This window comes from Gekko japonicus, unplaced genomic scaffold (assembly GCF_001447785.1).
Source record: "Gekko japonicus isolate JY-2015 unplaced genomic scaffold, Gekko_japonicus_V1.1 scaffold362, whole genome shotgun sequence".
Taxonomy (NCBI): Eukaryota; Metazoa; Chordata; class Lepidosauria; order Squamata; family Gekkonidae; genus Gekko; species Gekko japonicus.
The window spans coordinates 1154346-1177020 of NW_015160220.1; the positions used below are offsets into that span (position 1 = coordinate 1154346).

Below are 22675 nucleotides of genomic sequence, written 5' to 3' on the forward strand. Positions count from 1 at the left end.
CCTAAATGAGCAACTCGCCCTGTCCCCCCTGAACTAGTTATGGAGTAAACAGCCAAAAGACCAGGCCTACTTACTCCTAAATTCAATTATTCATTTAATTCTTAATCAATTTAATACCACCAGCCTGGGCATCATAAAGCAGGCTGAAAAGGGCCCTGCCTGAGTGCCAATCAGGGAGAAGGCCCCCCAAAGTCATGCTTGGCCCCAAATGGTGACTGGCTAGTCCTGTAATATAAAGGGTGGGTGGGTCAGCAGCAAACAGTAAAAGCTGAAGCATGAGGTGAGGGAGGAACAATTAATCATCCTGCCTGCCTTCCCATTGGGTGGCTGCCTTCTAGCCAGCCAATCCAGCCTTGAGCTTCTTTTGAAGTTGGACTGGAGCAAATCAGTTCACAGTTCTGAATGCCTCTTCTCATCCTACTATGAATTATTTTTTTCCCTTCTTCGTTTTTATTGATTAAATGTTATCTATCAAAATATCTAGACATCACATTTTCATCACAGAACTGGGCCCATGTAAAACAAGGGCACTTATTCTCACCTGAGAAGTGTTCAAAGGTATAGAGTCACGTTCTGGAGCTATCTGCATTTTGGATGTCTAATGCCACTCATGATTTACATTCCTGAAAGCAACATAATCTGCTACATAGGCTGATTGGTTTATTAGAGGCAAGACATTAGGAGGAACTTGTTAATTAAAATGATAAGGCTTGCTAAGGAAATAGGTGGAGTGAAAGCCTCATGAGGGGATTAACACTTTGGGCCATGAGTTAATCTGTTTTTACATGGGGTGGGGAGTACACAAGACCCCCAAAATAGTCATAGATCAAAGATTAGATGGCTACCAAAGCTTTTTAGATTTTTTTTTTTTAATAACAGTTTTGTCAACCATTTCTCAAAGTGAATGCAGTCACTTTGCTGTTTGGCAGTTATACGACTTTACAATATTGCTTCTGATTAATCTTTCTAGCTTATTAAGAAGCTAGCCTTGACGGGCTTAAAGGATGATTTCAGGACAAATAACTCACCTGCTCTTAGTTGCAAAGGGATAATATTTAGAGGTGTATTTATTAGCTTATCTTCTCTGTTAAACATTTATGAGTCTGTTCTTTATAGTCCGTGGAGCAAGGGAGTAAAGGAGATGAACTGGAAAACAGGTACTGTAAGACCTTGTGGACACTGAGCACATATGATATATAGAACTGTCTCTGAGGATGCTTTAAATATGCCAGAGCACTTCTCTGCTTGACTGGATGAAGAATACTGGCCAAGGAACATGGGGCAATTCCCCTCACTTTTCAACCTAGCATTTGAAGAATTATAGAAAATTGTCCTTCAATATTCTTGGTCAAACTATTCACCTGCAATCCTTCATTTAGTTTCCCTTGTATAATTTCTACTAATATCAGGAGGGTTTTTTTTAATTAAAAAAATATTTAGTAGAACAGTATAAAAGTTAGAAAATTTTGGGTAGAAGTATTGGAAACTTCCTTACAATCTGACAGAAAGAAGGTTCCTTATTATATTTGAATACAGTTGAATAAAATTTTGTATCTTTATTATTATAAATCCTTCCATTTCTGTGATTAGTTTATTTATTTATGTGTGTTTGTTTGATTGATTGATTTATATCCCGCCCGCCCTGCCAGAGCAGGCTCAAGGCGACTTACATAAAATGCAGTAGCTAAAACAACAATATAAGTAAAAGCATAAAAAATGAGGTGCTAGTAAACAATGGATCATGCCTGCAATTATCACTAAAAAATGGAAAACAAATTCTGTAACTTATGATTATTTGCTATTAACATGAAGCCAGATCCTATGAATGGGGGTAGCTCATTTTCTTCCCTTCGCCAGTTAGGTGCAGTAGTTAAGTGCGCAGAATCTAATCTGGGAGAACCGGGTTTGATTCCCCACTCCTCCACTTGCACCTGCTGGATGACCTTGGGCAAGCCATAGTTCTGGCACAGCTGTTCTTGAAAAAGAGCAGTTTCTGTCAGAGCTCTCTCAGCCCCACCTACCTCACAAGGTATCTCTTGTGGGAAGGGGAAGGGGAAGGGGAAGGAGTTTGTAAGCTGCTCTGAGACTCCTTTGGGTAGTGAAGGGCAGGGTATAAACCCAATCTTCTTCTTCTTCCTAAGTATCCCCCGATCCATGCTAGGGAGTGGGGGAGACCTGTAGATAAAATACCAGAAGACTTCAGGGAGAGGTGAAATCACCAGTCTTTTGTTGTGTGCCAATGAAAAGCTTACTTTGCCACATTTCCTCCACCAGCAGAAGGAAGGATGCTGTGTTAGTCTTAGAGATTCTGGGGACCCAGGCCAAATTTGAAGCCCCAGATTCACTCTGGTGGGAGAAGGACAATCACCTGTTGGATGGTGCAGGATGGTGATTAGTGAAAGCAAAGACTCCTTGGAGGAGGAGGGGCCCATAGTTGCTATCCTGCACCAAACAGCAGTAGAGCAACAGGGGGATGAGATTCAACTGTTCCCTGTGTTGGAATATGCAAGCTCTATAGTGCACCCTTATGAAGAAGATCTAAAGATCACCCCACAGGGGGACAGCTAAGGACTGGTAGTTAGCATAGCTAGATTAGGAACCACCCACATTTTCAAATTATGTCCTTGCTGTCTCCTAATTGACTCTTCTGAAAACTTCCTGTTCCTGCAGAGCTTCTTTCTTCTTGTTGTTCCTCTCAAGGCAGTTAGGCTAGACAGTTAAGGCTCTCTTCTATGTTCTATAACAGTTGGTTCTTCTTTAAATAAATCCAGGGGTCATTTCATAGAAAAAGAGGTGCAGGAGCTCATTTGCATAACTCGTTTGCATATGCCACACTCCCTGTCAAAGGGCAGGCATGCAAGCATGCCTGGACTCCCTGCCTGATTGGGCAGGGAACCCAGGAATCTTTAGAATGCCTTTCTCTCCCTTTCCCATAGGGGAAGGGAAAGAAAGGCATTTAAATCCACCCCTTCCCAGAGTTTCTCCACAAAAGCAGAGAGGCTCAGGGGAAAGGGGGGCATGCCTGCCCGCCTCCCCTCCCCTTCTCCAGCCAGCCCGCCATGTGCTGGAGTGCTGCTAACGACCAGACTCCTAGATTACTTCTCGACAACCTGCTTTCTGAACTCTCTGTTTCTGGCTTTGTTCACTCGAATGCTGTTTCCTGGTTACTCTGACTTCTGGACTGTTATCTGACACTGAGTTCTCTGCATCCACCCTCCCTGGCATTGCCCCACTCATCGGCTGCAGACACTGAAACCTGATGCTGGAGACCTGAAGCCTGACTCAGGAAAGTGGCTGCCCGTGACCACCCAATAGTTGATCACCCTCCATCTGAGCCTCAGGCAGCATGGGGGATCAGCAGAAATTCTGCACTGGTGGGGGTGGGGGTTCAGGGCAGAAGCTGGGGAAGGTAGTGCTATGGCAGTGCACACCCCCCCCCCAGCATGGGGCCTGGGACAGCGACCCCAGATATCCTGTGGCTATCTCTAGTTGGGATACTTTTCTTCCCCCTCCTTGCTGCTCTGTGCCCTATGACAGTTTTTCCAGTAGGCTCCCCACTCTCAGCATAGGCTTTTTTGGGAAGATCTTAGAGGGCTACTGGAGGAAGAGCAAGGAAGGAAATTTTTGCTTCAGTAAACACCTTGTGCTCAGTTTGTAGGGTTCATGGCTTGCATTCTAACTTCCCTTGCCATATGCACTTTCACTCACAGAAAAGGGGGAGGGTAATATTTGTTGATTTCCCTCCTCCATGCAGCCTCCACTGACTCCCATAATATTCCTGAGGGTCAACTAGCCCTCAGGGACACAACTTAGGGGGGGTACAGAAAAATGCAGAGGAAGAACAGAGATGTGAAAGTTGCCATTTATATAATGCAGCTCTGCTTACAATGCATATGACCCAAGCCCATATAAATCAATCCATGTCTATTTATTTTTAAAAAATGTCTTTTGGATGTTTTCCTTAGACAGAATGTGTTACATTCCAAAAATACATGCAACATCTTTTATTGGCAGAGTGGATGAACAACAGAAGTTTAATCTAAAAGTGAAAATCAAAAAACAATATTTAACACAGGAAGAAAAATCATGAGGGATTACTTCAATATATAATTGTATGAACAAATAGAGCCTAAAACAGTATGATATTCCAAATTGCCTCATTTGGTAATTTGGACAGGCCTGAAATCATATCATACTAGGTGATGCAAATAGGTCGAGGGGGTAAAATACGTTTGGTGTTCGGAAAGTGCTAGGTTCATTCCCTAGTCTCTCTAGTTAAAGGAACTCATGTAAGCTAGTTTTGGGAAAGCCCTTTCTTTGCCTGGAGAGCCACTGTCAGTCAGAGCAGGGAGCTAGATGGACCAGTGGTCTTACTGGGTATAAGGCAGCTTCATATGCTGAATAATAAATCAATCAATCGTCTTGCTCTGAAAATTATGAACCACAATCATGTTCAAGTTTTCAGGGAAGAGATAAGAGAGACAACAAGAAAGAAACACAAGGTAAAAAGATATGAAGAACATTGCAGCTGAAACTAAAATGGCAGGAAATTAAAATGCTAGTGCAGATCAAAGTCTAAATGCATGGGGACTAGAGTTCACAGAAACGGGGAGAGAATCGATACAGCAAAATGAAGGTGATAATCACTTCTGACTAGAGACTCCAAAGTTGTGTCAGTCTGTACCTGCATGTCTATGGTTTCTTAACATAATTGTCTTGTACTCTGGCAGTAGAGTAGAAAAAAGTATTGACTGCTGTACTCTCTGTTTATAGTTTATACTGGCATCCTGTCTCCTGTAATAACTGGGATTGTTTTTTCTGATGGCCTAGTGGATTAAAAAGGGGGAAAACCCTCATCAGAGCCAAATGTGTATAAAGATAAGTAGAAGAAAGAAGTGAGGGAAATGAAGGAAGGAGAAGTTATTAAAAACTGAATTGTTATGGTCCTCATGCTACTGGCACTAAGAACAACTATGGATAGCTACCCCGGACCATCATACAGCAATCGCCATCTGCACTTAACTGCGCTTTGTATGTATATTGTTTGCTTATGTGAATTTTATAGTATTGCATTTATGCATCCATGTTTTATTGCATTTGTATATTGTATATTGTTTGCTTATGTGAATTTTATAGTATTGCATTTATACATCCATGTTCTATTGTATTTTAACCTATTGTACGGCGCCTTGAGCCTGCCTGTGCAGGAAAGGCAGGATATAAATAGAAAATAATAAATAAATAAATGAGAAACCGCAATGATGCACCTGAATGAACTAATTAGTAGCTGGCTTCTGCAAAAGCAAAGGTAGGGACATTGGCACAATTCAAAAATTTTAAACCTAAAATTCTGCAAAATGTTGGAGAACAGGTAACAAGTATATCTACCTGCCACAGCCTCAAAAATAACTGAATAGTAAGTAATCGGGAACCACAGCATTGTTTGCCGCTTCTATCAAATTAAACCAAGTTAATGAGCCATCAACGTTGGAAAGAGACCTATCACCACAACCTGCTTTGCTAGCAAGATCTGTAACTCTGTCCACTGGTAAAGTTCTTTGTCATTTACATACCTCCTGAGTCATCCTCCCCCTTCCCCTCACCTTAGTGAATCCTACGCCAGAAAACCAGGTCCCAGAGAATAATGGCCGCATACTAAGATTTGGAATATTCCCAGCCATTATTAATTTTTCCATTTGTCTTACTTATAACATCAATAGTTACTTAAAACAGTGCAGGGCATCTAGGATTAATGTTTAAGTCCCCACAAATTGTATCCATACAGTACATAAGAACATAAGAGATGCCAATGTTGGATCAGGCCAAAGGCCCATCCAGTCCAACACTCTGTATCACACAGTGGCCAGAAATACCAGTGCCATCAGGAGGTCCACCAGTGGGGCCAGGACATTAGAAGCCCTCCCCCTGTTGACCCCCCCAAGCACCAAGATGACAGAGCATCACTTGCCCCAGAGTCCCCATCTATACCTTCTGGCTAATAGCCACTGATGGACCTCTGCTCCATATGCTTATCTAATTCCCTTTTGAAGCCGTCCATACTTGTAGCTGCCACCACTTCCTGTGGCAGTGAATTCCAAGTGTTAATCACTCTTTGGGTGAAGAAGTACTTCCTTTTATCCGTTCTAACTTGACCGCTCAGCAATTTCATGGAGTGCCCACGAGTTCTTGTATTGTGAGAAAGGGAGAAAAGTACCTCTTTCTCTACCTGCTCTATCCCATGCATAATCTTATAAACCTCAATCATGTCACCCTTCAGTCGTCGTTTCTCCAAGCTAAAGAGCCCTAAGCGCCTTAACCTTTCGTCATAGGGAAAGTGTTCCAACCCTTTTATCATTCGAGTTGCCCTTTTCTGCACTTTTTCCAAAGCTATAAAGTAATAAATTCATCCTTGGATAAATGGTCATCTGTATTTATATTTTGTTAAACTATGAAGGCTAACTCACCTGCAAGCCAGATGAGGGGGCAAAAATGGCTTAGACAAAACGCGTTAATAGAACTGGGGAAAACTGAAGACAGACATAGTGAAGTTTTCTAAGTACAGTGTTCCTAATGGATAATGGAGAGGGAATTTGAAAGAAGCAGTGATTTTCACACAGACAGCATTTTTATTTACACTCCATTTGGGAGATGTCATGCAGAGTTTAACTGGCTGTAATAGCAGTTTTGGGAAGAAAAAAGATAGTTCACTTGGTCCCCTCCTTTTGTTTTGCACTGCTGAATCTTCGAAATTTCCTTCAGACACAACTATAAATCACAACATTACTTTGAAAACCTATATTCTAAATCATTCAACCCAGTAATTTTCCAGTCCGCATTGAAGAGTGAATGCAAAAGGTATGTCTGTTCACTGAACAGAACCACAACTTTTTAAACTCCACTGGGTGCCATCCCAGGTTCAGTCAATGGACTTGCTTAAATATAATTGCCCAGTGACCTGTTGCATTATGCGTGCTTTGAAAGGAAATCTATTGGATCAATACTTTTGTAACTGTGGAACATGCTATCCTCCAGTGACAGATAATGGAATTCAGCTTTGACAATGTCTCAGGATGTATTGCTCTGGGGATCTCTATTCATGCCAAGTGCAATTCAGTCAGTTACATTATCTACATGAATGCTGCCCCTTAGGAATAATGTATGGCATTATAAGAGCATGGTAATTCCGCTTTCCCCTCCTGCTCCTTCACTCTCAATGTACTATTATTTAGTTAATACATTTTGCATTGTTATTTCTCTGGGTAACTATGGTGCCATTTGATATCAACAAAATGCCCATTATGCACTTACCATGTTACTATCCTCTAGGTCAAATGATTTTTAAATTGCTGGTGAAAGTTACTAGCGTAGGTCTCTGGATCTATGTCTTTATAATGCCAATCTATGAATGAATGGATGCTGTGGACAGTACAATTCAATATTCAACCAGAAACCGGTAGCAAATATTTGGCCAGGCTGTTTTAAACAGAATTTGAATGGAACCTCCTGGGCTTCTTTGGCCCTTCATCCCACTCTTCCTTCAATTTCCTTTGCCTCTAATCTGCCTTCGTCCAACAGTAAAATTTTCCTCAGCCAAAAGGACTTTCCCTTTCTTTTGCAGGAAACAGAAATACTGGAAATAGGCATGTCTTTGGGTGGGCCTCCCAGGGGATAGATGTCCAGATTTTAGGTGAGTGATATGCATACACACCTCATATGAAAAACTGCTATGAATTCCACTTATTTATTAGTCAGCCTTGCTGACTCCTGCCTACTTCCTTTATTAATAGCTTGATTTTCCCTTTTAAAGAAAATCATGGTAAACTCCCCTAAATCCAAAGTAAAAGGAATACCTGCTGCACTACACAGGAAGGGGAAGAGATCTTCCTGTCAACAGGCAATAGAAACCTACAGAAATTACAACCTGGCAGTAAAACAGTTATACTCTGCCTTGTACCAGCATGAGTGATTCTGTTGGTTGCTTTCATTAACTGACACAAGATAGGCACCCACAGGCTAGAATAATTTCATACTTTCCTAGCAGTTAGAAAGATCTTGTCGGGAGAGCAAGCAATAATATATGGTCTAGTAATGTCATCAGATATTCTGGATGGCTACATAGAAATATAGATGAAAATGTGTATTTAGTGTTATTTGTCAAATGATGCTTTTATTCATTCAATTTATATCCTGCCTTCCCCTCACAAGTGAGCTCAGGGCAGCTTACACAACATTTCATAAATACAATTAAAACCTATATAAACATATAACATAAATATCAATCAATTAAAACACAGTTAAAAGTTGGAACATTATCAGATAAAACAAGAGCAAAAATTATTTCTAATATAGCTTAGGTGACCGTATGATTTCCGTAACTTTCATACCAGCTCAGTTTGCTCACTTATTATGCAGCAGGCATATGCTAGAGACAATGATGGTAGGCCAGGGCACAGGCTGGGGGTAAAATATGGTAAAGTCAGGGCACAGGGACACTCCTTGGTGCATGATGCGGCTCCCTAGTCGAACGCCTGGTGGAAGAGCTCCATTTTGCAAGCCCTGCAGAACTGTAAGAGGTCCTGCAGGGCCCTGATCTCTTCCGGGAGTTTATTCTAAAAGCACAAGGTTGAAAATAGGATGGGTCAGTCCAACCTACACTTAGAAGGGGTGCTCTAGTTGCAGATGCAGGCTGATGATGTCATCAACCATTGTCACCACTTAGAACCCTCTGCAACTTATATTGAGAAGAATACCCCCTCATCTGTGGCAAGCTTGTCTGCTTGGAAGCATGTTCCCTCCTAAGGGAGCCTTAACTTATTCCCTAGGCCCTCTAAGTTCTGATGGGCACTTGTTCAGAGTTATTTTCTGACACTTAAGGTCCATTGTGGGAACATCTACAATCATTAAGATGCATTACTGTACAGGATTAACCCTTTCAGTCCAGTCCAGGAATGCGAGGGAATCCAGTATTTCAGCACATTAAACAACAACCATGAGATAGTCTAGACTCTCTCTGGTTTTCAGAACAATTTGCTACCAGAATCTTTTTCAATAGTCCCTACCTTTTCCTAAGGGAAGAGATTCAAGCCCTTAGTTGGCATCTGGGCTTTACACATCAGCAGCTCTTCTCAGAGATGCACACTATTTACTCTTACAAAGGTAGCGTATGTGGTCAGCGTCAACCACAAGATTTAGCCTTGGAGCTCAATTTACAACGTCAGAGACAATTAGAAATAAGAAGGATCTTTATTCAGTACAGAGCATAGCAATCAGACTAGTAGAGGATACGGAAAACAATAAAAACCTATGGCGATTTTGCCTTAACTACACATTAATGAGATTCATAGTTACCAAATTCAGGAACATCCAACAGTCCAAGACAGTCCAAGGGATTTTGAAGATAAATCCCATTTTGCACAACCATGTGGTCCAATTCACAAAGCAGCTCTTTGTTTCCCAAGAAACAGCATTTCAGGTGCAATACACAGACAATGGCAAGAGGAAGAAGAGAGCAAGAGCTAAAAAAACTCACTCCCATAGGGATCAATCAATTATACCCCAATCTAATCATGATTAGCCGTGGCCATTCAGCCAATCACGACAGGGGGTGTGCCCAATTGTTGGTTCTTATAGCTACAAATCAGGTGTGTATATAGATTGGCTAGAAGTTTGAGGCCCCTCCTGCAGTCAGGTGACCCAAACTCCACAGCTTCTTCATTGCCTACGTGACATGTTCAACATAGCCCAGGCGCCTTCAAGCCTAGCTTTTAGTAGAAAGGTGTGAAGGAATGTGGATTATATGGCATGGTTATAAAGTTTGCTCTGGCCATCTGGCCTCACCATTTGGCTTTGCAACAGGAAATAAGACACAGCATGTCATCAGAATGTACTCACAGGAGAAGGCATGTGAATATAGAAAGCAGAAAGCAATATTTCTATACAATTACCCTTTTGTCATGTAAGATACGTTGAACCATAGTACTCAGAGGAAAAACATTATATAGAGAGACCTTAAAGCATGTCCCCACTTCCAAGTACAGATCAGATACCTTTATAGGTAAATACAAGGCTAACTGAGCTCAAATGAACCTTATCCACCTTCCTTTATTCACGAAACACAGAGAAGCAGATATGGGTATATTCAGGATATCAAAGTATGGGCAAGCAGATAAAGATTGATACACAAACATTACGTGAAAAGCCATGGATTGTAGGAGAAATATATATTTGGTTCCACAGGAATAGACAGCTTTAAAAGGGGATTATTTTCCTGCATTCCTAAGGAGACTGCTGAGTATGTAAAAAACTTATCAGTTCTCTGCCTTTCTGATACATCAAAGTGGGCATCCGTTTGGGTCTGAAGCAATAGAACAAAGTTATAGTCCAGTGACACCTTTAAGACCAACAAAGCTGTGAGCTTTCAAGGTGTGAGCTTTTGTGTGCATGCACACTTTGTCAGACAGTGAAATGGAATTACAGATCACAGTTGTATATATATATAGATGGTGGCTTGTTAAATTAGCATGCAAAATAGTGAAGATTTTTTTAAGGGATAAAATGAATAACAAGCTTGGTTTCTGGTTATCATCTGTTTGGGTTCAACTGAGGGGGGCAACATAGGAAATAAATATGTCAGAACTGGAGATGTACCCTATGATAGGCACTTAAATATTCTGCTGATAAGGAGACAGCAGAAAGCAGGAATCATGAGAGAGAAGAAAAACTTGGGAAATTTTCTCCCTGATCCAAACACCCTCCTACTCTTGTATCTTTACTGGAAAATTTCAAGCTATGAGGGGCTTGATTCACCAAGTTCCCATGCACCTTTGCTCCTTTGTTTAACTAATGCTCAACTACCCTCCGCATCTCACACCTCCTTGAGCATGATTAGTATTAATCTGTGTTTTGGTTTGTTTGTTTTTGTACAGAAAAGTACAAAATAATCTTTTTCTGCATACTTGGACAGTTCTCCATATGCATAAACCCTTGCACTTTTACTGCCTTCCAATAGGAACACAACCACCTGTCAGCTATGCTGCCATGAGTGTGGTGTATGTTTCTAATTGCTTTGCATTCCTTCCCATGAGCTTAATTGCATCTGAGCTGTAACGCATATCTCTCAAGGTCTCAGGAGGTGTTGGTGTGTCTAGGTTTCGTGGGAAGATTATTACTTGCAGCCGTTAGGGAATCTGCCAAATGCCCGCGCGCGGGAGCCCATCTAATTGGGTAATACTTGGGGGGGGGGCGCATACGAATGCCCTATATCCTATTATACGCATAGGTAACCCGCCATTCCTAACAGTGTTCATGTTACTGCATCTATGGCTTTTCAATAAAAGTAAAACCTTCCTGGAAGCATGTACTTCATTGTTTTGCTGTGGATCCTGACACCACCAAGTTTATGTTTAGAAGGAGCAATGATATTCAAATACATCCAGTGACTCAGGTGACACCTTTTCTTTAAAAATGGAGCTCCATTATACTATGTTTATATGTATAATATTGTCTGGGTGCAAGTATTTCTTATAAGGTAGTCAGTATTAAGCTCTGACCAAATAGATGTTATTTGTGCTTTGGACATAAATGAAAGTTGCCCCACCTTCTTCAGCATCATACAGAATTTTGCTATTGTTGTAAAGTAAGAAAAAGAGGTACATACGGGGTTGAGAAGGATGGTAAGAAACAGTTCGCCTCCTCGGATGCTTTTGTCTAATTCTTGAGGCCCCCCAGGATATTCTTTATAAAAGATTGTATGGGTGAAAAGTCCACATGTCTGTCTAGGGAGAACCTGAGAATAAAGCAGGGGAAAAAATTCTACAGGGTTGTTTTTGTAGTATTTTCAGTTCTTATGTGTCATTTCGGACAGCTAAATTGCTGTTCTTTTTACTCACTAGTCTCTTTTTCCCCCGACATACAAATGCCACCTCAGAATCCTGTCTCGATTACCTGGACATTTTTTACACATTCTGTTAGAAACATGGACACTGACCATCAGGGGTAATTTCGTAGAAAAAAAGGTGCAGGAGCTCATTAGCATAAGTTATTTCCATATGCCAAACCCCCTGACATCACCGGAAGTATGTCAGAAGGCAAGAAAGAAAGAAGGAAGGAAGGAAGAGGGAGAGAGAGAGAAAGGAAGGAAGGAAGGAAGGAAGGAAGGAAGGAAGGAAGGAAGGAAGGAAGGAAGGAAATAGGGAGAGAGGAGTGGAAGGGAGGGAAGGGCGGAGGGAGGGACGGAGGGAGGGGAGAGCGGGAAATACTCAGATTTAACCCCCCCCCGTCTCTCTGGAAAAGCGGAGAGGCAGGCATGTCTTGGTTCCCTGCGAGATCTTTTTTCCAAGTGCCCCACAGCTGCGGGGCTCTTGGAGAAGATCAGGAGGAAAGGAGGGCATGCCTCCCTGCCTCCCTTCTTTCTCCAGCCAGCCCATCACGGCGGGCTGGCTGGAGAAGGAAGAGGAGGCAGGGAGACATGCCTGGCTTCCCTGATGGATGTTCTCCAAGGGGCACTTGGAGAAGATCGGGCTGGGAACCCAGGGCATTTAATTCCCCCCAAGTCTCTCTGCAAAAGCAGAAAGTCTCTAGGGGAAAGGTGGGCATGTCTCCCCACCTCCCCTTCTTGCTCCAGCCAGCCCGTCGTGGTGGGCTGGCTGGAGAAGGAAGAGGAGGCAAGGAGACATGCCTGGCTTCCCTGATCGATCTTCTCTGTGGGGCACTTGGGGAAGATCGGGCAGGGAACCCAGGGCATTTAATTCCCCCCCGGGGGGGGGGCGTGGAGCCTGGGCTCATTTCTGCCGGAGCACTGCTCCAGGACACTCCGGGAGGAAACAACCCCTGCTGACCATACAGAAATGGCTGTGGAGGGGAAAAAACAAAAGTCTGGCTTTCCCTATCCCACCTCTGCTGGATTCAGACAGCATAGCAGATGTATGCAACATAATGTGAAAAGAATCCCCCCCTCATCTGCAGAAAGGCTCAACACAACATCTTTGAACCTAAACATCATGATCCTAAAAATGAAACATCTTTTAACCCCAACTTTCTTCATTTCAGGGACTCAAAATAAATGTGTTATGAGAATGGAATCTATTTTATATACAGATCCATAAAATAAATTTCAACAAACTTGAACCAATATACAGTATTGATGACCTCTAGTAAATGTTTCTGATTCCCATCTGCCTAGAATTTCTTTGACATTTCCCTTGGACATAATAGTCATCTGTGCTTTTTTGCTCCAATCTGTTCACTGTTGCTGCTTTGGCTGTTACAGCTGCCAACCAGCTACAGCTTTATATATCATCAATGGGCCAAGTTAATTCTACAGAGAGATGACCTTGGATGAACATCTTTGACCTTGTGCCATGACATTTAGTGGAAAATATGAACAGCTGCCCTCTCTTTGTACTGGCTGGAAATAATTTCACTTCCTTCGCTGTGATGATTACTTCTTTTACCATGTCACAACACATTGGCAGGAGAAATATGTGTGCCCATCTGAGTTTGTTGGGAACATGGATAAAGCATGCAGAAATATGTCACTGAAGTGAAGCCATTGAAGTGGCTGTAAGCTATGTTCCTTTACACTTATTGTCTAAATGCTCATGTTGTTTATAAGGCATAGTCTGGCAATATGAATGATATTTTGCAAAAGGAATGCATCATTTTGCTTGTAATTAGGCCTACATTGCCAGTTAGATATTCATATTAATTACCTAATCATCTTCCAGTTAATACTTTGGAAGATAACTGTTTCCTCAACTGGTTGAAATTCCTATTGAAGCAGACTTTCTTATATCTATATATCTAATTCCCAACATGCCCCCTCCGTGCGGATATCTAAATCCGCACATCAGGGGCACTTGGGGGGCAGGAAGATTTTCCCGCACATTTGGGGCAATACCCAGATGTGCAGAAAAATGTGAAAACTTGGGAAAAATATGTGGGGGCACAGGGAACGCTCTGAGAACGGCTTTGCCACCTCCAGGGAGGGAGAGGGGGTGGGAGAAGGCTTGACCGGCCAGCGGCTGTAAGCCACTCAGCCCTCACCGCTGCCGGGGGGGGGGAGAAAGTTTGGCGGGCCAAGTGTAATGTATTGAAATGATTACATGAATCACCTCATAGGACTCCCATGTTAAGCTTCGAGCCAGACCAGGGCTCCTCTGAGCGAACTTCCTATTGGTCGCTTCGTAACAGCGACCAATCAGAACAATACCATTCCCTAGGAGGGAAAGACTCCCATTGGTCTTTATCCTAGCAATCTCATTGGTTGTTATTTGTAAATAGGCGTGGCTACATTAGCCCGGTTATGTTTAAAAGGAGCATAAGCTCCCACTGTTTTCTGTTCTGGTTTCTTACTGAGTTAGTGCTTGTTCGTTACTTCCAATAAAGCTGAATCACTTGCTGAATCACTCTACGGGTCCTTTGTTAGCGCGATCTAACAATTGGCGACGAAGATGGGATGTTAGAGCAGGTAGGCAGCCCTGCGGACATCCACACTTCGGACCCGGAAGAAAGCGAGCAGAGCACAGCAGCCGATCCGGCGGAGGCGCCACCAGCTCCGGTGCCCAAGTCTCCCCCGATGGCTGGAAGCCAGAAGTTCGAGTGCTTCGAACCCTCCTCCGAAGACTGGGACTCCTACCTGTCCAGGTTCGAGTTCCATCTGGAGACCCACGACATCACCGATGAGGCGAAGAAACGAGCATGCCTCCTGAGTTCCTGCGGGAAGGGGACCTTCGACATAGCCAGGTCGTTGGTGGCCCCAACTGATATAAAGACTGTCACCTACGCTGACATCACGGAGAAGCTTAAGGCTCACTATTCTCCACAACCGTCGGAGATCGCCTGCCGGCACGCTTTTTACAAGCGGAACCAGGCCGGAGGCGAGACCATCGCAGATTTCGTGGCGGCCCTTCGCAAAGCCGCACGGCCATGTAATTTCCACAACGTGGAGGAAGCCCTCAGAGACCGTCTCGTCTGCGGTCTCAAAGATGAAAGGCTGCAACAGAGGCTGTTCGCCCGCACCACCCTGACCTGGGCAGTGGCCTACGAAGAGGCCGTGGCCGCGGAAGCAGCGGAGAAGTCCACGAAGGAGGTCCGCCAGCGGGTGGCAGAGCCCAGTATACACGCTCAACGAGACAGCGAGGGCGAAGACGCGGATGATGACGTCAACGCGGTTCGAGGCAAGCGGACCCCAGCGAAGACTACCAACGTCAAGCCTTGCTCCGGTTGTGGCGGGAAACACCAGCGCGACTCCTGTTGGGCTCGTGATGTCGACTGCAGAGCGTGTGGGCGGCGTGGTCATCTGGCCAGAGTCTGCAGATCAGCGAAGAAGGATCCCTCAACTAACAACCGGTCAGCGCAGAGGGGCACTCCAGTCAGCACCCAAGGCAAGACCCGTTCCTCAGCATCGGAAGCAAGCTGCCAGTTGACGGCGACCTTGTCGAGCGCATCGGCCGTAAATCGCACCAGCAGCCAGGGCAAGATCACCGTGACTCCACTCCTCGACGGCCGACCCTGTACAATGGAGGTGGACTCAGGATCGTCCGTGACGGTGATTTCTGCCGCGTCCTGGCGCCAGTTGTTCCCGAACCGAAGCCGGCGGCGGCTCCAGCCTGCGGGAACCAGAGTGTCCGACTTCCAGGGCAACCGAATTCCCTTGGCCGGACGGGACTCTGTTACTGTTGAGTATAAGGGGAAATGTGTTAAACTGTCATTCCTGATTGCAGAGGGAGACCGGGTTAACCTGCTAGGGTTAGATTGGTTTGAGCCATTGGGCATTGGTATTTCTGGGATTAACAGGATGTCTGAAAATAAATGGGGCATGCTGTACGACCTGTTCCCTGATGTATTTGCCGAAGGGTTGGGGAGGTACAAGGGCCCCCCGGTTGCGTTTGACTTAGATCCGTCAGTCAAACCTATTAGGTTGAAGTATCGGAAAGTACCTGTGTCTCTCAAACATAAGGTGGAAAAAGAGATTGACAAACTAGTTGAGCAAGGGGTTTTAGAGCCAGTACCATACAGCAAATGGGAGACCCCGATCGTAACCCCTGTCAAATCAGATGGGTCCATACGACTATGCGCCGATTACAAATGTACGATTAACAAGGCGCTGCAGCAACATTCGTACCCGGTCCCGGTAATAAGCCACATTTTGGCTTCCCTGGGGGGTGGCAAGATTTTCGCCAAATTTGACCTGGCCCAGGCATACCAGCAGTTGCCTGTCACCCCGGAGGCTGCCGAGGCCCAAACAATTGTAACCCACCAAGGGGCTTTTAAAGTGAACAGGCTGCAATTCGGGGTCAACGTAGCACCTGGGATTTTTCAGGGCCTCATGGAACGTCTACTAAGGGGGGTACCTGGCACAGTGCCCTATTTTGACGACGTGCTGATTGCGGGGGGCTGGCCAGGCCTCACTGCCACTGGGGGAGGAGGGAGGGAGAAAGTTTGGCGGGCCGGCCAAGCCTCATCACTGCCACTGCTAGGGGAGGGGGGAGGGAGCAAGCTTGGCAGGCCAAGTTCAGGCCATGCCACCGGTGCTGGGGGGGTGGGAAGAGGGAGAAGGCTTGGAGGGGTGTGGTCCTCGCTGTGGATGCCGGGGACGGGGGGGGCAGGGGAGAAGGCTCACCTGCGGCTGCTTCCTTCTCCCATGGAGCTTCTCCCCCCCTGCGAGTATCGCGGGTCCCCCTTCTTGTTTTTTCTACTACCAATAGATTTAAAATGCCACTCTTACAACTCCAAGCCATATGGAAAACAGCATTCCCTTTAGACATTTCTACAGAGATACGATTATGAAGTAATGGAAATGCAGTGTACCATGATGCCATTGTGGATGAAGCCCCGTCTGTACCGTGCAGGTTTCAGATGAGGGTACTCTTCAGTGCTGGTGACTTTAATACCCCACACTTTCTTCCAGGCTTCATAAAGCTGAATATGAACAGGATAGACACCAGAATGGTGTGGAGCAACTGCATAGCCCATATCAGTTGGAATACCATGCTCCTGGGGGAAACAAAACAAAGAAAACAACACACTGTATAAGATTAAGATGTAGGGAACACCAACAACTTTAGCTATATCAAGAGCAATTGGCTGGAATTGATTCTGTTGTTGTCAGTAATGTGTGAGTGTGTGTACTGCTGACATACAGTCAAATATTTTAGCTGTAGAGAGATTATAGATGCATACCAACCCTCTTTACCAGAGCGAGAGATGTGTGTACATGTCATGAGCAGCAATCCCTCTTTCAAAAGTGCCTTTCAACTCTCTGAATAAATATCATTAATCCATCTCCAGCCTTAGTTATTTTGGGCCCTCATCTCGATCATTTTAAACAGCTGTATATAAGAAGAAATTCGTTTTGTACTAAAATGGTATTCTGTAACTAGAGGTATAAGCACAGACAGAATTGGCCTTTAAGACATCCACAGCTTCTGTATCCTAAAACTGTGACATGCTAAATTTTTATACCCATGACGTCATGTCAGATCTGAGTTTATTATTAATTAATCATCCTTAATGGCTATCTAGGTCAAAGGTATGCTGGAATAACAGCATGGTCTGGAAGTAAGAGGGAAAGAATGACTGAAGGGGTCTACTCAGAATCAAGTCCCATTTTCTTCAATGAGGCTTACTTCCAGAAGACTGTTCTCCAGTGAATAAATATCATGGACCTGAAGTTCACCACCAAAATGACCCTTTCTTGAGTGTCCATCTACCAAAATTCAGATAGTGATGGGCCAAGCATGATCTTTGTCCATGACCTATGGATGTTGGGGGCCGTGTCAATCCATGTGGTGGATGGGCTCCTGCAGAATCTGCATAGAAATGTTCCAACTGGGAAAATGCATACATGCACTGGTGGTCAGCTGGATGGGGCACCACTGGGCCCTGTTGGGGACAGCCTCTGCAGTGCGTGGATATTGTGGTGGTGACCTCAGGAGGCCATGTCCAGTGGCAACCCCCTGCTCTGCAAGTATTTTGGTGCTGTCTCTCTGAGGACTGTATGCTGCAGCTCCCCACGTGTGGCCACGGCCCCTGGCTGGGGAGTGAGGGGTAGGAGGGGGACCTTCAAAAGAGGGGAGGGATGAACCTACCTCACTCTGTTATGTGGCCCTCTGCAACTCAGGTTGTCAGAGAACTTCTGGCCCTCTGTAACCATCCACTGTGGGAAGACTCAGGTTGTCAGAGATCTTCTGGCCCTCTTCAACTGTTTTCTCCACCTATCTGTCCTTTTGGTGAGTTGTACTCCCATAAGGGTCACCCATTACCCAAGTATGTTTGAGATGACACCATGGTGTAAGATGCTGTGCAATCTGGCATCTGGTCTGGCCATGCACATACCAAAATTTATATTGCAGACTCCTGCTGCTGCTGGTAAGCACCTAATCTTGAAAAACCACACAGACACACACACACATATATACACACACACACACACATATATACAATCACACACACACACACACACACACACACATATATATACACGCATGTGTGTGTGTGTGTGTGTGTGTGTGTGTGTGAGCAGTGACTCATAAAGCTCATACCCTGCCACAAATTTTGTTAGTCTGTTTGGTGCTAGTCTTTGTTAGCCATCAGATTCTTTTAGTGGGGAAAGTTCACAAGTGTTTGCTAGTGACCTCCATCAAGATTTTGTCATTTTAGATGACAGCCTTGTTGGTCTGCAGCAGGAGAGGTAGATGGAAGTCCAGTAGCACCTTCCAAACAAAGAAGATTTTCAGGGTCAAAGATCCCTTCATTAGATACCAAGATTTTATAGGAAAACATCCATAACTGACTGAACAAACAAAAACAGCTCCATTTATACGTTAGATTTATAAGCAAGCTGGATAAAATCAAACAGAGGGGTCAGAAGGTAACATACCATTGAAAGGAAATTAAATATCCTTCTTTTTTATTGTTGCTGGATATGAAATTCGATATATAATAAACAGGAAGGGATTTTTTTAAAGATACAAGACTTTGTATAGGAAACGTAATGTGACAAAGGATATGTGAGACCTGATCACTACAATTTCTCCAAAAAAACAACTGAGTCTTTACAGTCGGTGCAGAGAATGGTTTGAACATTAGTAAATTTTCAGTAGAGATGAGTAAATTTTTCCCTCCTTTTGGCTTCACTATTGAAACATGATTTTGCTTTGTACTGTACTTCAGTGCCAGAATTAAAGCATGTGCTGCTTGCTGCAGTTGGAATTCCTTCAGTTCCATCACCATCAAGTATCTCCAATTAGCCCTCTCACTTCAGGACTGGATAAAGAAATACTACCCCTTTAGTGTTGGATGGAGCTAGGGGGAAATATGGTGGTTCGGGGTGAAGTCAGATTAAAAGCCAGTGGGTTATGAGTGGAGTTGTCAGAATCTGTCAGCTGACCTGTGGTACAAAGATTTTTAAAAATCCTGAGATGGCTCCCTCACGCAAAAAGTTGTTAACTGACTAGGAAACAGTAACAACAACTTCACCTCTGCAAAGTTTAACAATGGATGGATCTACTGGAATCATCATGTTAGACTTTTCAAAAAAACAAAACAAAACCCACAACATATTCTTACCTTCCATGCCTGCAAGTAAATCTGAAAAACAAAGTACCCTTCAAACATCTGGAAACTTTAAATCCCCCCTCCCCCAGTGGTTACCTGCCTTAAAGAAATGTTGCTGGCCAGATCAACAACATAAAATATTGGCAAGCATATACGGAGGAGAGTATCTGTAAAAAAAAATGCAATGGGTATCTTATTCAAAACACACTACAAGTGAGTTTGTTGAGCTCTTGTGTTCTGTACAGATGGAAAGATCATAAATCCTTCACCCCTACTTTGGAGTGGGGCTGTGGCTCAGTGGTAGAGCATCTACTTTGCATACAGATAGTGCCAGCTACAATCCACAACATCTCCAGTTAAAAGGTGGTATGTGATGTGAAAGGCCTGTACCTGGAAACCTGGAGAGCTGCTTTGAGTTAGAGCAGACAATACTAGTCTTGATAGACCAATGGTCTGACTCCACATAAGGCAGCTGCAGGTGTTCGCCACATCAGCGGAAAAGGCAACTCTGTTAATCCAGGTCTTCTTCCAAACATGCATATGAGCAAGTTTTAAGACAAACTGTCAGTGGAGCAACTGTCTGCTTCAGCATGACAAATCCTGTTTTCAGCTGTGTGAAAAATAAAATGGGTTTTGTCCTCTGTTGGTGCAACAAGGCCGCGATGTGAAGAAGTGATCCCTGCTGAATTGCTTTCAGAGTTGTCAAAAGGAGAGAGGTGATATGAGGCTCTCAGCACTTTCTAAGCTGTCACCTTGCTGAATTAAAAGATTTACATAAGCTCTTATCTGCTTTTAGTGCTGGGATGGCTTTTCTAGTATTATTGTTCAGGTAAACTGAGACTTCCCCTAGGAGATTATTTCTCACTGCATCAGCTTATTGCATTAATTTTTTTTTTCCAGAACAAAGTTTCTTTCTTTTTTCTTTTTGGTAAATGTACCTACAGTCTTTCCAGTTGCTGATTTTGAATATTCTAAAGAATTACATGTATCCTGCTGTGTGGGATTTAAAACTCCAGCTTTACCCCATAGCTGTTAATGTTTGAAGATGAATATTTGCTTTGCAAAACAGAATTCTGGGCCCAATCCATTTCCAACTAGAATGAATGGGAAAACTTCAACTAATTTTCAGGGAACTGATTGCATTTTGCCTGGCTTTTTTGGGGGGAAAAAAAAGAGGTTAGGCTTTGAGCCTAAGAAACATGCAATGGAAGTTAACTCAAGTGATGAAGCTTTTTGATTTCTACCAATATCAGTCACAGTTCTATGTTGGGGAAGGACAAATAATTTTTTTTAAATAGCAGGACAACTTTAAAAGCAAGAGTCCAAGGACAGCTGTTCTGTGATTCAGTGATGAAGGATGGTTTGCATGTACATGTCCAGCAAAAAAGATCTCAGATGGCAGGTTCTGAGAAAGAAATTTGCCTGCTGAAAGCACTTCAGAGTTGCTGCCAGTCAGGATAGGCAATACTGAGCAAAGTGAATCAAGGGGCCTAGCTTAGTATAAAACAGCTTGTATATGACGGAGATAGTACGAACATGGGAAGGTCACATCAAGGATGCTATTGAGTTTGAAGGCTTGCTGGTTTGACTTAAATATCCCATTTTCAATTTTGCTTGTGAAACTGTGAGATGGAGCCAACCTAAATTTTTCCACTCACAGAAGGCACTTCTGTCAGTGGGACAGAATTTTTCTGTCTCCCTTTTTCTTGCTGCAACCTATTAATCTCCCTGAAATGTTGTTCCTAGGGGAACCGGACTTTTGAAGTGATTGGTCAAGAGGAGGCCTGGAGGGAAATTTTGAGTCTTCATCCCTTAAATTCTGGTTGAGTTAAAAAGGCAGCTCCCAGACTGGGAGAAACTCCATAAAAATTTTGGGTGGACTGTAGTTGTGTTGTCAAGACCAGAGTCCCAACTTGTGTCAAAACTGTGCCATGGAAGGTTGCAGGGGACAGTCACTCTCTCTCTCATCTTAACCTACTTTACAGGTTTGTTGTTTTGGGGATAACATTGGGGTATAGTTCTTTAAATAAAAAAGAGAGAGAGAGATGTATGGCCTCAGGTAGCTTTATACCTTGGAAAGAAACAGGAGAATAGTTGTTTTGTAGTTGTCAGAATTACAAGTGTTCAGAAGTAAAACATCATGGGTACTGCAGAACTAGTATTTTTTAAATAAAAATTTTCTTGCTTTTTGAGAATTTGGTTTCAGAAAATCTTTGGGTGTGGTCACACATGCGAGATAAAGCAGGGGGAAAGCGAGGCTATTTCCTCCAGAGGAACATGATCCGCAGTTGTGCAATCACACAGTCCTTGGAAGCTGTGGGCACAGCCCGCCACTGCATGATCAGATGCAACCACGGGTGAGTCTTTTTTTTTTGCTGTTTGTTTCTGATGCGCTTAAATGAGGACTCAATGAATCACATCTCTACACTGAGGGCTCCCTATGGAGTTTGCAATGATGCGCATACTGAGAAGGGGAAAAGACTAACAGCATGGAGTTGGGATGGCCTGATTAGACCATCCCGACACCATGACAGCGCGCTGGAGCGATCAGGCATGGGAAACTCCATCTGTGGCTGTATAGAAATATTGATTTCTAAAAGCCCCTGCCTTCTCATGTGATATCTTCTGATAACGCTTTGGCTTATTTCCTCTCGCAAGCCAAATGGTGAGGCCCAGATGGCCTCAATTGCCATGCCATATAACCACACATTCTTCACACCTCTAAGTGGAAGAGCTAGACTTCAAGGCGCCTGCTTTAAGGCTACAGGGCCCATGTCACGTACAGCATGGAGGAGTGGTTGGAATTTGGGGGTCACATGACTGCAGGTGTGGCCTTCAGAGCTCTGGCCATTCAGATGTTGTACCCATGGCAACTCAACAGTTGGACACTCCTATGTCTACTACAATTGGCTCCTGGCCAGGGCTAATTTGCGACTAGATTGGGGTTTTTAATTGTCTGCCCTTGGAAGAGAGCTCAGATTTTCCTTTCTCTGTATACTTGGTTGAACTGCACCTGGGAAATGCTGTCCCGGGTAGAGCAACGACCTCCTTTGTGAAACTGAGCACATGGCTGGTGCACAAGGGAGATTTTCCTTCAGGATCCCTTGGGACCTAAGTG

General features: G+C 43.9%; 1 protein-coding gene across 1 annotated transcript in view; it reads right to left on the reverse strand.

Annotated features, from left to right (window-relative positions):
* Positions 1-22675, reverse strand: part of LOC107110279 (bifunctional heparan sulfate N-deacetylase/N-sulfotransferase 4) — a 123285-nt gene that overhangs the window by 69431 nt on the left and 31179 nt on the right. The window contains exons 4-5 of the mRNA XM_015411043.1: positions 16810-16995; positions 11657-11785 (exon numbers count right to left, since the gene is read on the reverse strand). Coding sequence (XP_015266529.1) covers positions 11657-11785; positions 16810-16995 — 315 coding nt within the window. The remainder of the gene's footprint in view (positions 1-11656; positions 11786-16809; positions 16996-22675) is intronic.